Raw genomic sequence first — 16,212 nt, 5'->3', positions numbered from 1 at the left:
CCATGTGTGAAGCTCTTCAAATCTCAACTCTTCAATGTGAAGTTTGAACAGAATTTTAATTATATCGAATACACTCTACCTCAATCGTCCTCTCTTATCTCAGCTGGATTCTCTTCTCAGAGCAGTATGTTGGATCCTGACACGCCAACACACACACACACACACGTCTCTTTGATCAATAGAGGACTCGATTCTCTCCAGCACAGAGAGTAAAGTGCCCAAACGTAGAGAGACCTCCCGCCTCTGGCTTCCAGATCAATAAGCCAAACGGAGACGGAGAACATGAAACCGCTGGAGCTCAGATGAAAGTGGCCTATCTCTGCGCACACACACACACACACAAGACTGTACCAGGTGTGTTCACAATGCCATCCCGGGTCATTTCACACACATGCCGCTTCGAGGAGCGCAGTCCCAGATTGTGTGTTGGCAGGAACTGATCTGTCTGATCTCTAATTGACTAGATTGATTTTTCAAAACGATGGTCATAAATGGGCGGAGGAGAAGAATGGATAATTCAAGGCTTTTCCTTTCTTCTCCCAAAACCACACCAGTCAAAATCCATCTGTCTGTGGGATCCCTCATTCAGTCTGATGATGATGATGAAGATGATGGAGAGAGAGAGAGAGAGAGAGAGAGAGAGAGAGAGAGAGAGAGATCGAGATCTGCCTGTACTGTGAGCAGGGAGAAGTGGAGACAGAGCAATACTTCCTCACCAGCCGTCCCAACCATGAGGACATCAGAGGAATATTTTACACAAAAATGTGAAATACTTTGCCCTAACTTCATAAAATTAAACTAAAAAAACATAATTTCAAAATCGATTAGGTGAAAAAAGAGATTGCATCTATCATACTAACGGCAAGATACACTCGTTACAAAAAGAGAGTCAGCGACTAATCAGTGATGCACTCACTCAATCACACACACACACACACACACACACACACACACAAACATTGAATTCTAAATTGTTCACAGAATTCTGAAATGTTCATAAACTGTTCTACGTAACCCTCAATCGGGTCATGGGGTCCCTTGACTTGAATCGACTTTTACTTAATAAAAAAAAGGTTCCCTTCATCTCAGTGGAATAAGATTTCGTGACTCTTCATACATTATCTATCTATACACACACACACACTTGATTCGGTTGTTCTGAAGGTGTGTAAAACAAATGTTTACACTTCTGGTCTTCGGGGTCAATATGACCCCACATTGAAATGAATAGGAAATGTGAAAAAAAAAAAACTAAATATATTTTCTTCATGTGTCACACAAAAAAAAAAAAAATCTGGCATAAATCTGAATTTTTTTTTACACAGAATTGAAGGTCTAGTACTACAGCATAAATGCAATGCATCATTAAAAAAAAAAAAAAAAACATTTCATATGCTAATGCTAACCCAGATAGCAAACTGACATTGAATCAACGTGGAAACATGACATCGAAACAACGTTGATCTGACATTGTTTTGCTCATCGAATTAACGTTGAACCAACGTCAGACGCGTCATTCTTTCAAAACTAACGGAAAATCAACTTGAAATCAACGCGTTGTTTCAACGTTATGAAAGCAAACCAATTTTCGATTTTCATTTAGCTTTGAAGAATGCCGCGTCTGACGTTGGTTCAACGTTAATTCGATGAGCAAAATCAACGTTGTTTCAATGTCATGAGAGACGTCGTTTCCACGTTGATTCAATGTCAGTTTGCTGTCTGGGAAAGCTAATGGTGTTGTTGAGGAATTGTGTGGTATATGGATACAAAAGTACTTTATATCTCCAAAAACACAGCATTAAAGCTACACTGTGTGATATTTACCTCCATCTAGTGGTGAAAAGGTATATGACCATCCAGTGAATATTAGTTTCTGTTCCTCTCAATTCTGATTTCGTTTTAACTCCTACGGTGGTCAATGTGGTCCAAGATGAACAAGGCTTCCAGTTCGACCTCGTCCATGAGTGTTAACGCAAACGTAAACGCGAAAGGCGAAGCTTGAATTAACGGGTATGTCCCTCTTTGGCTAATGTACTTTCAAGATGTAGGGGCAACATGGCGAACCCCTTATCCGTATGTATTTTCAATGGCATATTATACACTCACGAGAATACTAAGTAAGTAAATATACATATTTTTGAAAGAACTGAGTGTTTTTAGCTAAGAATAAACTAAAAGTGTTACACAGTGTAGCTTTAATGAATAGATGAGAAGTAAAGAAAAAAAAATGATATATTATTTGTATGATTAAAAATGTATATTTTTTGTACAATTACTCAATCAATAGTTGGGGTCGGATAGACCCCGAAGCCCAGAAGTGTAAACAGCAAACCAAGACCATTTGAAGGTTAATTATGTATGTATATTATGTACATGTATGATGATTTGCAGTAATTTTTGTTTAGAAATGCTTTGGCAACACATTGATACAATTCTCATGCCAATAAAGATCATTTTCAGATATGAATTTGAGAGAGAGAGAGAGATTTGGACACATCATATGCTGATCATATGTTGCATCATTATCACAGTTAAAGGTTTTTTAATTAAAGGGTCCTATTATGCTTTTTAAATGTTCAGCTTTCTTTAGTGTGTGATGTTGCTATTAGAGCATGAAAAAAAGCTCTGCAAACTTACAAAGGGAGTTATTCTTCATAATCAGTGTCAGTGTTTCTGAACTCCCTGAAACGCCTCTCCATGTAGTGTTGAGTTTTCCTGACAAACGTCACGATGTTCATCATTTAAATAATGGGGCCTGGTTGAGTTAGTTAGTAGTGTGTTGTCGCCATAAAATAAAATCACAATTACAGTATCACACTTGGGGTACGACATTATAGATGATTTAAAAGCAGTGATTTCAAGCAAAAGCACTCACATGAATTATTCAGTGAAATTGATTGATTACCCTAATCGTAAAACAATCGAAATCATTAGTGGTTCTGCTTCGGGGCCCAAATTTTCCATTGATATCAAAATCTAAATCACTTTATTGCAACAAAAATGTTTATTAAATGAACCTTTATTGATTGAAATTGAACCTTAAAATATGTAGTAATATTAGCATACATTATTTTTGAGTTTGATTGGATGTACAAGCTCTGACGACTTTTTGTGGGTTAAGTGTTAATAAATTGAAAAGTCTATATCGTAATTTTACTGTCCTACCCACACACCTATTCATAGTGAAGATCACAGCTGAAATCGACGAGATATTGTTAAAATCTTCTTCCAAAGTGTCTGCAGAGCAGGAGGTACTACACACGAGCAGTAGGGATGGGACGATAACCGGTTTCACGATAAACCGTGATAAAATGTACTGACGGTTAGTATTATCGTTTAAAATGTAATTATCATTAAAACCGTGTTTGATTATCGCGATTTTAATAACTCACTGAATCCTGTCGGCCAGTCTGACGCAGGCGCGCAGCACGCAATATTTTTTTAAATTACTATTCGAGAAGGAATGGTGGAAGGCAGTGACCGTGCTCAGGAGATTTTTCAGCATTTTAAGAGGACCAAATCTGAGGTGTGGTCATATTTTGGGTTTTACAAAAGTCCTGAGGGAAACTTGATCGAGGATGGTCACCCTGTCTGCCGAACAAAACGTCACTGCAATAGAGCTCCGGACGTCACGTGACCTACTCTGTTTATACCGCCATATTGGCAGGCAGGAGGCGGTCCGAGACTGGGACGCGAATGAATGAATGAATGACAGCAGGATGAGTTTCAAGGCAACAGAGTTCACAGCGCACTTTAATTCAAAAGACATAGACTTGTACATAACAAAACTTAATAGATTAAATATAACAGATCCCTATAATGCCCCCGGGGTGCTTTTCATGTGTAATGATAAAGAAACTGATAGCTTTCCTGACCTGCAGTATCCTGATATCTACAACTACCTCATCAACTTTCCCTCGTCCTACTCCGGAGAGTCTTTAAAAGCCTACAAAAGCCTGGAGGGGTACAAATGGACACAATCAAATTTTGTGACGAATATTCAACTTTGGAGTCTGCCAGCTAAATCCTGCTCGGTCGTCATTGGAAGGGTAAATCAACTGTGTTGTTAGCTAAGCCTAACGTAATCGACCTCAGCTGTCATTTAGCATAGTTCACTGAGTACCATAAATGTCATGAAATCTTTACCCTTTAAACCCCAATTTTTCCCAGACATGAAAATATCCTTATGATGTGTCATTAGTTTCTCATTGAAATAATCAATAAAATAAAAAATAAAAAGAATGTTTATGGAAAGTGTGAAAAATTTTGTTTTATGTTCATTCACAATTGTGACTGATGGGATAATGTGTATACTGATAATATTTTAATAATTATATATATATATATATATATATATTTACTGTCACTATTGTAAAATGATTCTTTTATATCTTTACGGTGAGATTAAATGGCTTAATCTACAGGTTAAACATTCCCAAAAACTAAATGACCCTCCATTGAAGCCATGGGTGGCGGTCAGAAACGATGGGGTCGTGTTAGGAGCACACTGCAATTGCACAGCTGGACTAGGAGAGTGCTGCTCTCATGTGTCAGCGGTCTTGTTCAGTATTTGGCAGCAAAATGACAGAGAGGAAGAGATAGCGGTGACATCAAAGAAGTGCAAGTGGTCCACACCAAGTGAGGAGTCTTTGAAAAGAGTGGAATATCAGCAAGGCAAAGACATAATTTGTAACAACACACAGCGAGGCAAAAAGTGCTCTTTCAAAGGCCACTCTACTATTCCACCACCTACTATTCCTCCTCTGACCCATCTTGAGCAAGCCCAGCTTTACAGCAGCCTTTCTAAAAGCTGTACACAAGATGGACAGATCATAAAGCCAGCAGTCCTCTCAGTTGTCAGCGAATATGCAGCATCCTATGTGCCAAAGACTGTTATGCTAGGTCTACCGGAACCCCTCACAACTATTTATGACAGGCAGGCAAGAGAGGTCAGCCTAGAAGGATTACAAGACAGGGCAGAAGCACTCTTTGAAGATATAAATGTGACCAAAGAACAGGTACATCATTATTTAGGATTAAAGTTATGTTCCAAAAATGTATTATCTAACAGTTTCAATCATATTTTCAGAGTGATATTGTAGAGGAGGAGACTCGAGCACAGTCTAAGTCTAGGATCTGGTTTGATCAAAGGAGTGGTAGAATAACAGCATCGACCTTCAGAGCAGCCACAAAGACAGATGTCAGAAAGCCCTCAGTGTCCCTGATAAGAAAAATATGCTACCCAAAGTCTCATAGCTTCAGCACTGAGGCTACCAGGTATTTATAAGTGCAGATAATAAGGTAAGATATGGCAACAAGTAAGTCTAGCAGTTGAGCACCATGCAGGGAGAAGTTTTAGCAGTTGGGCTTGTATAATAATCTCAGATTCAAACATTGAATATTGTTGCATTTTTGTATTGCGATATATAGGGACACGATATATTGTTACACTCCTAATAACAATGCTTAATCACAAAAGCCTGTGGCTCGTAAGATAAATGTTCATGTTAATACATTGCTGTTAGACATTAATACTGTCTAAAAGTTATCTAAACAATTTTATGTGTTTTTTTTAGATGGGGATGCAAGCATGAAGAGTTGGCGCGAGAATACTACGAAATGCAGCATCGCCTCTCACACTCAGATGTTCTGCTAGAAACAGCTGGATTCCGGATTTCAGTCTCACATCCTTTTATTGGGGCCTCACCTGATGGATATGTTTCCTGCAGCTGTTGTGGTTCAGGGGTCATAGAAATTAAGTGCCCATTTTGTACCAAGGACCTCTCTGTAAACGAGGCAGCAAACTCTGTTCCAAACTTTTGCCTTGAAAACAATGAGTGTGGAAGCATCAGACTGAAGCGGGACCATGCCTATTATTATCAAGTTCAAATGCAGTTATTTGTTACTGACAAACCTTATTGCGATTTTATACTTTGGACTGAAAGGGACAGTGCTTCACCTTTTGTGGAACGAGTGAAACCAGATGTGTCGTTTTTTGAAAAAGAATTGGCTTGTGCTACAAACTTTTTTAAGAAATGCATCATGCCAGAGCTGATAGGCAAGTATTTCTCTGCTCCAAAGCCAGCTGCAGCATTTGATTCTGGTCAACAGTGGTGCTACTGTCGTGAGCCTGAAGTAGGGGACATGTTGGTCTGTGCATCAGGTTTTTGTTCAGTTAAAAAGTTTCACCAATCTTGCCTTCGCATTAAAAGAATTCCTAAACAGTGGGTATGTCCCAGCTGCAAAAAAATTATAAATTCACAAAAAAAGAAGTGAAAAATGAGTGGTGAGAGGATTTGAAAGAGTAAATGAACTATCTTCCTCCCTCTCCTTCTTTCATGTAATGGTTTTTCTGTCTGTTCAGCAGTGAATAAAACATCATTATCAATTCAAGTAAATAAAACACCAATACATAAAACTTATAAAACATCAATATCTCTTTTAAATGAATGTCACAAGCAACAAGAAATGTATAAAAAATTGGTTTATTTAGCTCAGTACCACATCTACTGTCAGTTGCATGGCATTACATTTGCTCAATAATCACTGAAAGGGTACAACAGATTCTGAAACATTTGTAAGAGCACAACATACTTTCACCATTTTGTCAAGGTATGTCACGTCGTTTTCTCTGTCAATGTCAGTGAAAACTATGGGGATAATGCTTTGCAATGTTGTGTATTTCTGACGCAGAACTCCTATAACCCTTTCAATATGTATCCTAAGAGACGCTAAGCATCTTGTACTCTCCAAATCAACAGGATCTAATTGCTTTTTCCCACGTGTGAATGCTGGGATCTTTAGTTCAGCTTGGTGAGTATGGATGGACTCTCTGACATTGAAACCTCTGTCTGCCAAAACCAGATCTCCTGGGAGCAAATGGGTTAAAAAATTACTGTGCTCTGTGATGAACTTGTCACTTGTGCGGCCTCCCCATCCATTTGAAATGAAAGAAATGGATCCTTGTGGACAAATGGCAATTAAATACTTCATTGTATGGTGTGACTTGTATGTTGAATAACACTGAGCACTAGCTAATAAGTTTCTTGGTTTTTCTATAAATATTTCAAAACAATCAATAATACAGACTGTCTTTTCAAAGGTACTGTTCCTAAATGCATATGGAAGAGACTTTCTTAACGATTCCCTGTCAGGCCATATAACTAGACTTGGCACTAATCTACTATACATTACATCTATACAGCGTTTGAAAATCCTTGAAACTGTCGTCGGATCAACACCAAAATAATAAGCCAAAAACTCAAAAGAGAAATTCATTCTAAGCTTCATTAAAGTTAGCATATACTGCTGAAATAATGTTAGGCTAGACTTAGGCTTGAGATAAGGAGCTACAACATTAAACAATGCCATCAGTAATGAAAATGTTTGTAAACCAGTGAGTACGTTGACCTTTTTATCATTGTTTTGTAAAGTTTTCTCATTCAGTGCAGTTCTGTTTATTTTCTCTTTTAACAACATATTCTCAGTCCTCAGAGCTTCACATTCCACTTCCAGAGATTGAGTGTATTTCTTACAGTTTTCATTATCACATGGTGAAGCTGATGTCTCTTTTTCTTCATGAATAGGATCAACATTTTCAATTTCTGTGTGGGTAATGTTTGATTCCTTCACCTGGTGTGCAGTAGGATGCTCGCTGCCGTCTTGAGGACACACTGTTGAATGGGATACGGCTGAAGCTGGTGACTTTGCTGCTTGCTCTAATCTTTGGAGTTTGCTCTTCTGTCTTCTATTGAACACATCTAACTTCCGCTTTCTGCCTCTCTTCTCTGGGGATGGAACATGGTTGAAGATAGATGGGACGAAGTCAGGTGATAGAGGGTTGTCACTCTTTTTCCCTAAAACATTAGTAAACAGAAAATGGCAACAACTTAAACTTATTTTAGCAGAGCTAATGTTACATTAACATCTACTCATTTATGACACTTTAGTAGCCCAAGTACTAACATAGAAAGTTACAAAGCAATGAACTTTAGTAATCGCTCAGTCAGTGTGTTCACCGAGTGAATACAAATATATGCTGCTAAATGTATACGTTACATTACACACTGACGTGTAAACTCTAGTCTCACATAGTTAAGATTTAGTTGCATATAAGCTTTGTAGAGGGTAGAAAACTTGAACGTAATGGCATTACAATCGTCAGAAACAATATTCAACATGTTAGCTAGCTAAGTTAGCTACATTAGAAAGAACATACCTGATATGAAGTGATCACTGCACAAGCGAAATCCATTGCTTGATGGCTCCCATCGCACTGTTTTGTTGAGCTGGTTAGCACGTTTTATTGCAGTGAGCCATTTCTGTCGTCTATCAGGATCCTTAGGAATACGATAAAATGATTTCCCCTTTGCTTTCCTCCGCCTGTTCTGGCATCCAGGTGCACAGCAGCTGTCCACCATGTTGAAATTGTATTGTTTTAAAATAGATAAGAGACGAAATCATTCGACCGCAAGCGAAATCTCTGCTATAGCCGCTCTGGCGCTCTCCTGATTTGCCTGCCAAAATGGCGGAGTTTAGATTGCGTGACGTCAGCTGCCGGAGCTCTATAGAAACACTTCAAATCTGCCGAGTCGTCTTGTGTGATCATCACCCCGCAAGGCTTTGACCGTATCTTTGACCTTAATACCAAAACTACGTCTGGGAAACAATTGGGCATGAACTGTTGTTTTGAGTTGAAACATTTTATGTCACTCACTTGAAATAGACGTGAAGCTTCCGCGAAGAAAAGTTCGTAGCAAGTGGATTTCGTAGAAAGTGGAATAAAACCGATTTTATTTTTACCACATAATTACGGGGACATATTGAATTGATGATGAAATTAGCTAATGTTTTAAATCTTACCTGTTTATAAATCAATTTTGTAAAACAATCGTCCAGACAAGATATATCACACCAATATTATCAAATCTGTGAACAATAAATCAACTCTGATTTCATTTTCAATACAATCAAAAACCGGAGACGCAAGACGGCAAGTTGTATTTGAATGAAACAAGAGTGCGCGTCCGTTGTGATATGGATGTGCGCTGTGTAATAATGCGTTGCTATTGACGACGGGCATTATAAAGAAGTAAATGCCATAGAATAGAATCTTGCTTAAAAAACTGCATAGAGAGGCTTGTTTTATTTGTTGTTTGTTGATTTTCAATTATAAAATGAAATGAAATGTTTTCAGTGTGAGCATCAGTTCTTTTTGAACACTTTCATGAATCTTTAACAAAACCGTGATAATATTGATAATCCCGATTATTTTCGACACTATAATCGTGATATGAAATTTTCATACCGTCCCATCCCTAACGAGCAGACATCGCATTTTACTCTCTCACTCCTCAAAAAATGCTCATAGGATCTGACTGGACATTTTAAGTGAGTTATAATACAATGAACTCTTTAATCTCAAAAAAGCAAAAAAGCATGGCATCGCCATGAAATGTCTCCTTTCATATCACCCACTTCTCATAAACACAAGCCTCGTTTTAGCAACAAAAAAAAAAAAAAAAAACTGGAATGAAAACGTTCTGGTTATGTAAAATGTTAAATGTGCTGTTGAGTTTGCATAATAACCTCATTTCCCGTTCATCCCTTTATCTTCTTCACTCTCACACACACTCAAACACACACATGCTAGCAACATCAACATTTGATTTCACTCGATCACTGAAACGGCTTCATTTCATCAGTGCCCTGAAACCCTGAAACACACAGTGAAGTTTGAGAAAGTCTCTTCTCTCGGCACTGCAGTGATGTGGGTGGCGATGTTATATAACGTTACATAAGGACGGAGTGATGCATAATCACAGCGCAGGCGATAACACACTCGGAGCACCATATATGATGAATGATCACACACACACACCGGAACTGGGAGGCAAGGTTTACCACGCACATAAAAAAAAACAAAACAATGAGATCCAACCATTTCATCTCAGAGACGGTCCATATTACATCGTGAACATCAAACTAACCTTTCACTTGAGGTATAAAAAGGATATTTTGGTTTGTGAACGGTATAATTTTTCCTAAAGTGCATACATAAAAAAGACCAAAATGCAAGATTAAACACTATAAAAAAAAACACATGACGAAATGAACAATAAAACGTGTCATAGTGGGTAAAAAACACTAAATAGCTTAAAGTTAATCCGCTTTAAAACTTCTACTGGACTATAAAATATGTGGTAACACTTTACAATAAAGTTCATTGGTTAACAAGAACTAAGAATGAACAATCCTTCTACAGCATTTACTAATTTTAGTCAATATTAACTTCAACATTTACTAATACGTTATTAAAATCAAAGGTTGTTTTTTTAACATTAGTTAATGAACAACTGTATTTTTATAAATGCAGTAATAAATGTATTGCTCATAGTTCATGTTAGTTAATACAATAACTAATGTTAACTAATTGTAAGTGTTATAAATATGTATTATTTGAGAAAATAAAGCAGTTTAAATCATTTTTGGTTAATGGTTTGTTTTCATGGCAACAAAATTTGATGTCACTTTACACAGAAAATGTTAATAAGCATTTTTTGCACACTTAAAGTCATGTTAATATGCATATTTATGTTTTGTAGCTATACTATTTATAACGTGAGTGTTTTAATATTTATAAAATTGGCTATTTATTTCCAGATTTTTTCTAGTTTTGTGGTAATCACCATTGTGTCACATCATCATCATCATCATCATCATGTGACAGACAGGTTCAGCTCAATACGCTGATATTCAGAAGAAAAAGAAAAAAAAAAACTTGCGATATTTCTCAGTTCCAGTGTCATGATTTCTGTGTTTAGCCTTTGCTTTAGTGCTGTTGCTGTTCAAGAAGAGAGACGCACGTCCTGCTTCTTTATCTCCATCTCTCTCTATCTAAAATAAAGTTCTCATTCACTTCCTCTGGCTGTCACACAGTGTTCTGCTGATCGATTGTGTTACGCAACTCGACTACATTCCCGTCTCCCCCGCATGACAGGAGAGCAAGGACAGGCACACACACTTACTCTAGAGACTATAGTCAAGTGTTTTAACCCATTCCTCAATACAACACAACAGTGGTATATCTAGAACATATCCTATCCATCTGCTGTAGTCGTGAGTTTTCAGTCTGTCACTAGGACTATCTTTAAAACCTCAAAAACTCGAAATAGTCATGAGGGTCTAAAGGCCTGTTCACACCAGGACAAATTTTGCGCGTGATATTCGCCGACATTTAACGCCTTGTGACTAAACAAAGGGTGCCAATGTGAGTGTGCACACCGCAGTGATGGAGTACTCGAGTCCTTATTCTCTGGACTCGTGACTCGACTTGGACTCGTACTCGGACTCGCATTACAAAACGAACCATTACAGTTGGACCCTTTTTCCGGCCGACCATAATCTGCACTGGCGCAACCACCTAACGTTGTGCAAAATCAAATGGCAAACGTAATGAAAGCGGAATGAAACTCATTTTGTGCTTCACAGACCAGTTATCAGTTTGGACCATCAACAACAGTGCAGCGCGAGCCGATCTTGATCAAGCGACAGTACTACAGCGCTGAGAGAGATCCAGTAAACAAACAAACCATTTGAATTAGCCACTGTATGGGCTATATGCACGCATAAATTCCGCATTTGACGCAAGGATGCTCATCCATTTCCGGTTGTGGAGATTAAAGCGGAGGAAAACCGAGGAAAACGGGATTATGGCAGAATCTTCAAAATTTACTGTCCTCCCGTTTTTGAAATGAAACGTACATACGTTTAGATGTAATTTTATATAGTTATATTTATTTAATATAATTTTAAAAAGAAGCATAAACACAACGAGGGGTGTCTGTTTTGTCTGTTTTTGTGACTAACGTTTCTTTATTATAACCATGGAGTATAAAATTCAATATAAATTCTCGGTATTGCATTGGACTCTACGATTGGCGGAAGTTATCGAGCATCCCTAATGCTTCACCGGAAATACCGCCGTGCATAGAGCCCATATAACATTGTTGCGAGATCTAGTGAGAAGCACTAACATTTCTCCGTTATTAACCGATCAAACAGTGCTGACGTGAATGAATTAACTAGTTATAGGTTTTAAGTCCACAGATCAGCAACATTCATCGTGGATTTAATGTAGTAACACTAACTTGCAATCATGGAAGTTTGGCAAAAAAAAATGTAGCCTACATCACACATCTTTTTTCCAGCACTTCAAAACTCAAATAGTATATTTAAAAAGATATTTTTAATAGATTACCCCCATTTATAAAACTGAAAGTTTCAAGACGTAGGAAAACTCACACTTATTTCAAAATATTTTTTTCTTTTAAAAAATAGGAAATTTCTCTGGCATTTCTTTCATTTTGCTGTATCGAAAAACACCCCTAATAAATAGGTTATACAAAATTTGATATAGAGACATGTAGGCACTGGTGGCTCGAGACTCGACTCAGACTCGAACTCAGGTATTGGTGACTCGACTTGGACTCGACTTGGACACGGGACTCGAGACTCGACTGAGACTCGAACTCAGGTAATGGTGACTCTACTTGGACTCGAACACGGGACTCGAGACTCGACTCTGACTTGAACTCAGGTAATGGTGACTCGACTTGGACTCGAACACGGGACTCGAGACTCGACTCAGACTCGAACTCAGGTAATGGTGACTCGACTTGGACTCGACTCGGACTCGAACACGGGACTCGAGACTCGACTCAGACTCGAACTCAGGTAATGGTGACTCGACTTGGACTCGAACACGGGACTCGAGACTCGACTCAGACTCGAACTCAGGTAATGGTGACTCGACTCGGACTCGAACACGGGACTCGAGACTCGACTCAGACTCAGGTATTGGTGACTCGACTTGGACTCGACTTGGACACGGGACTCGAGACTCGACTCAGACTCGAACTCAGGTATTGGTGACTCGACTTGGACTCGACTTGGACACGGGACTCGAGACTCGACTGAGACTCGAACTCAGGTAATGGTGACTCTACTTGGACTCGAACACGGGACTCGAGACTCGACTCTGACTTGAACTCAGGTAATGGTGACTCGACTTGGACTCGAACACGGGACTCGAGACTCGACTCAGACTCGAACTCAGGTAATGGTGACTCGACTTGGACTCGACTCGGACTCGAACACGGGACTCGAGACTCGACTCAGACTCGAACTCAGGTAATGGTGACTCGACTTGGACTCGAACACGGGACTCGAGACTCGACTCAGACTCGAACTCAGGTAATGGTGACTCGACTCGGACTCGAACACGGGACTCGAGACTCGACTCAGACTCAGGTATTGGTGACTCGACTTGGACTCGAACACGGGACTCGAGACTCGACTCTGACTCGAACTCAGGTATTGGTGACTCGACCTGGACTCGAACACAGGACTCGAGACTCGACTCAGACTCGAACTCAGGTAATGGTGACTCGACTTGGACTCGAACACAGGACTCGAGACTCGAATCAGACTCGAACTCAGGTAATGGTGACTCGACTTGGACTCGAACACGGGACTCGAGACTCGACTCAGACTCGAACTCAGGTAATGGTGACTCGACTTGGACTCGACTCGGACTCGAAGACGGGACACGAGACTCGACTCAGACTCGAACTCAGGTAATGGTGACTCGACTTGGACTCGAACACGGGACTCGAGACTCGACTCAGACTCGAACTCAGATAATGGTGACTCGACTCGGACTCGAACTCAGATAATGGTGACTCGACTCGGACTCGAACACGGGACTCGAGACTCGACTCAGACTTGAACTCAGATAATGGTGACTCGACTTGGACTCGAACTCAGATAATGGTGACTCGACTCGGACTCGAACACGGGACTCGAGACTCGACTCAGACTCGAACTCAGGTATTGGTGACTCGACTTGGACTCGACTTGGACACGGGACTTGAGACTCGACTCGGACTCGACTCGGACACGGGACTCGAGACTCGACTGAGACTTGACTTGACTTGGACTCGACTCGGACACGGGACTTAAGACTCGACTCAGACTCAGGTAATGGTGACTCGACTCGGACTCGACTTGGACACGGGAATTGAGACTCAACTCGGACTCGACTCGGACATGGGACTCGAGACTCGACTGAGACTTGACTTGGACTCGACTCGGACACGGGACTCGAGACTCGACTCAGGTAATGGTGACTCGACTCGGACTCGAACACGGGACTCGTGACTCGACTCAGACTCGAACTCGGGTAATGGTGACTTGACTCGGACTCGACTTGGACTCGAACACGGGACTCGAGACTCAACTCTGACTTGAACTCAGGTAATGGTGACTCGACTCGGACTCTTCTTTGACTCTACTTTCGAACACATTCATTTAGAAATGGTTGAGATGTGTGCTGAGAGTAAAGCCTATGAATGTACAAACACAAAGCTAATCTAGCCAGTGTGTAGACGTCCTGATGAGTTTAGCGATGTGCTAAATACTGTAGGTGTGAAGCTTTAGTTCAACAGTCAGATCAGATATTCAGCTGCTAATGAAGGTTAATGACAATCACTATAGCAATTCTTCTTTCTTTCTTGAAACCAGTCGTTTAAGAAAAGAATAAAATCCGTTCAATACTGCTTTTCTTGCTTCAAGAAGGTTTTAGTTGATAACATTGTTCAGTAATTGGGGGGAAATGGTTTTATGTAAAGCCCTGTTACAGCTGGTATTAAGATGTGTTTTAGTCGATTGGATCACAGGTGGACGACACTAAATACAGGAGTAAACGTGTGTAAAGCGTTTGAGCTTGTCCACTTTCAACCACTTCCAGAGGGAGATGAAAACACATTCGCACGGATTGCTTTCGTAGTGTAAACACTCATGTGATCGAATGTGTTCAAACAGCCACAAAACACCGTCTTTTCTCCGTCTACTGGTCTAATGATGAACTGATGAGTGACATTATGGGAAGATCTCTAGATGGGGGTTTAAACTGTTGAAGACCCAAGTTTGGTTTGAAGATGAAAAATGTACCAAGCACAATGTTCTCTCACCATTCCAGTTTTCTAACACACACTCTCAGCGTTCGGCTGGTCTTGCGTCTATCAAAGCAGAAACTAAAGCTGATGATCTCCGTATGTTTTTCTGTCGTCTCCGGTCGTTTTCATATGTAAATTGCTTAAGCTTATTATGTCCATCCCACACATTTACCCTCCCATAGACACTCACCTTGAAGAAATCAGGACAGAAGTGGTTGAAAGTGGACAAAAGAGACGGATTAAAACACCAGGTGTGAACGGGAATGTGTCTCTCGTCTACTTGTGATCCGATCAACCAAAACGCATCTTAATACCAGGTGTAAACAGGACATTTGCATCTTAAGAGACAAGACATTACTTATCTGAAGAAAATGAGCTCTCATTTTACTCAAGAAAAAATATTCCAGGCTTCCAGAACAATCAACAATTCCTGATTTTTCAAAACTTCTCAATGGATTTTGAATCAGTATTTAGTGAATTGTGATTTAAAAATCTCGCACTTTTAGGTTAACATCACACAGTTAAAGTAGTTGTTCACTTTTAAAAAAAAAACTTTTGCTGATAATTTACTCACCCCTATGTCATCCAAGATGTCCATGTCTTTCTTTCTTCAGTTGAAAAGAAATTAAGGTTTTTGATGAAAACATTCCAGGATTTTTCTCCATATAATGGACTTCAATGGGAACCAAACGGTTCAAGGTCCAAATAAGAGTTTCAGTGCAGCTTCAAAGGGCTTTAAACGACACCAGACGATGAATAAGGGTCTTATCTAGGACCCTTCGAGTCATGACTCGACAAAAAGATTTGTTCATTTTGATGAACGAGTTCGAAAAGGAGAGTCACGGTTGTGCTTATAAAACTTAAAATTTTGTGTTTATTTATTAAATGAGCGATCGTTTCGCTTGATAAGACCCTTATTCATCGTCTGGTGTCGTTTAAAGCCCTTTGAACAGTTTGTAGTTTGCACTGAAACTGTCTTTTGGACCTTGAACCGTTTGGTTCCCATTGAAGTCCATTATATGGAGAAAAATCCTGGAATGTTTTCATCAAAAACCTTAATTTCTTTTCGACTGAAGAAAGAAAGACATGGACATCTAGGATGACATGGAGGTGAGTAAATTATCAGCAAAAGTTTCTTTAAAAGTGAACTACTCCTTTAAAGAGTTTAAACATTCAAATAGAAATGAGCTATAAA

At 39.5% G+C, this 16,212-nt stretch overlaps 2 protein-coding genes across 2 annotated transcripts in view; both read right to left on the bottom strand.

Moving 5' to 3' along the window:
- chn1 (chimerin 1) overlaps positions 1-16,212 on the bottom strand; it is a 72,586-nt gene that overhangs the window by 21,464 nt on the left and 34,910 nt on the right. The window lies entirely within an intron of this gene.
- On the bottom strand, positions 6,470-8,560 carry LOC148978252 (uncharacterized). The gene is made up of 2 exons (XM_089132978.1): positions 8,219-8,560; positions 6,470-7,856 (listed from the first exon to the last, which is right to left on the bottom strand). Exons 1-2 carry the CDS (start codon positions 8,418-8,420, stop codon positions 6,544-6,546), a joined length of 1,515 nt encoding a protein of 504 aa, XP_088989104.1. The 5' UTR covers positions 8,421-8,560; the 3' UTR covers positions 6,470-6,543.

Source organism: Pimephales promelas, chromosome 7 (genome assembly GCF_988280905.1).
Source record: "Pimephales promelas chromosome 7, fPimPro1.hap1.1, whole genome shotgun sequence".
Classification (NCBI taxonomy): Eukaryota; Metazoa; Chordata; class Actinopteri; order Cypriniformes; family Leuciscidae; genus Pimephales; species Pimephales promelas.
The sequence above is the reverse complement of the archived record's forward strand: the minus strand, read 5'-3'. Positions and strand labels throughout refer to the sequence as shown.

Coding starts and splice junctions, on each gene's coding strand:
- LOC148978252 (XM_089132978.1), bottom strand. CDS start 8,420: ATGGTGGACAGCTGCTGTGCACCTGGATGCCAGAACAGGCGGAGGAAA. Junction 7,857..8,218: donor CAGTGATCACTTCATATCAG/GTATGTTCTTTC, acceptor CTAATGTTTTAG/GGAAAAAGAGTGACAACCCT.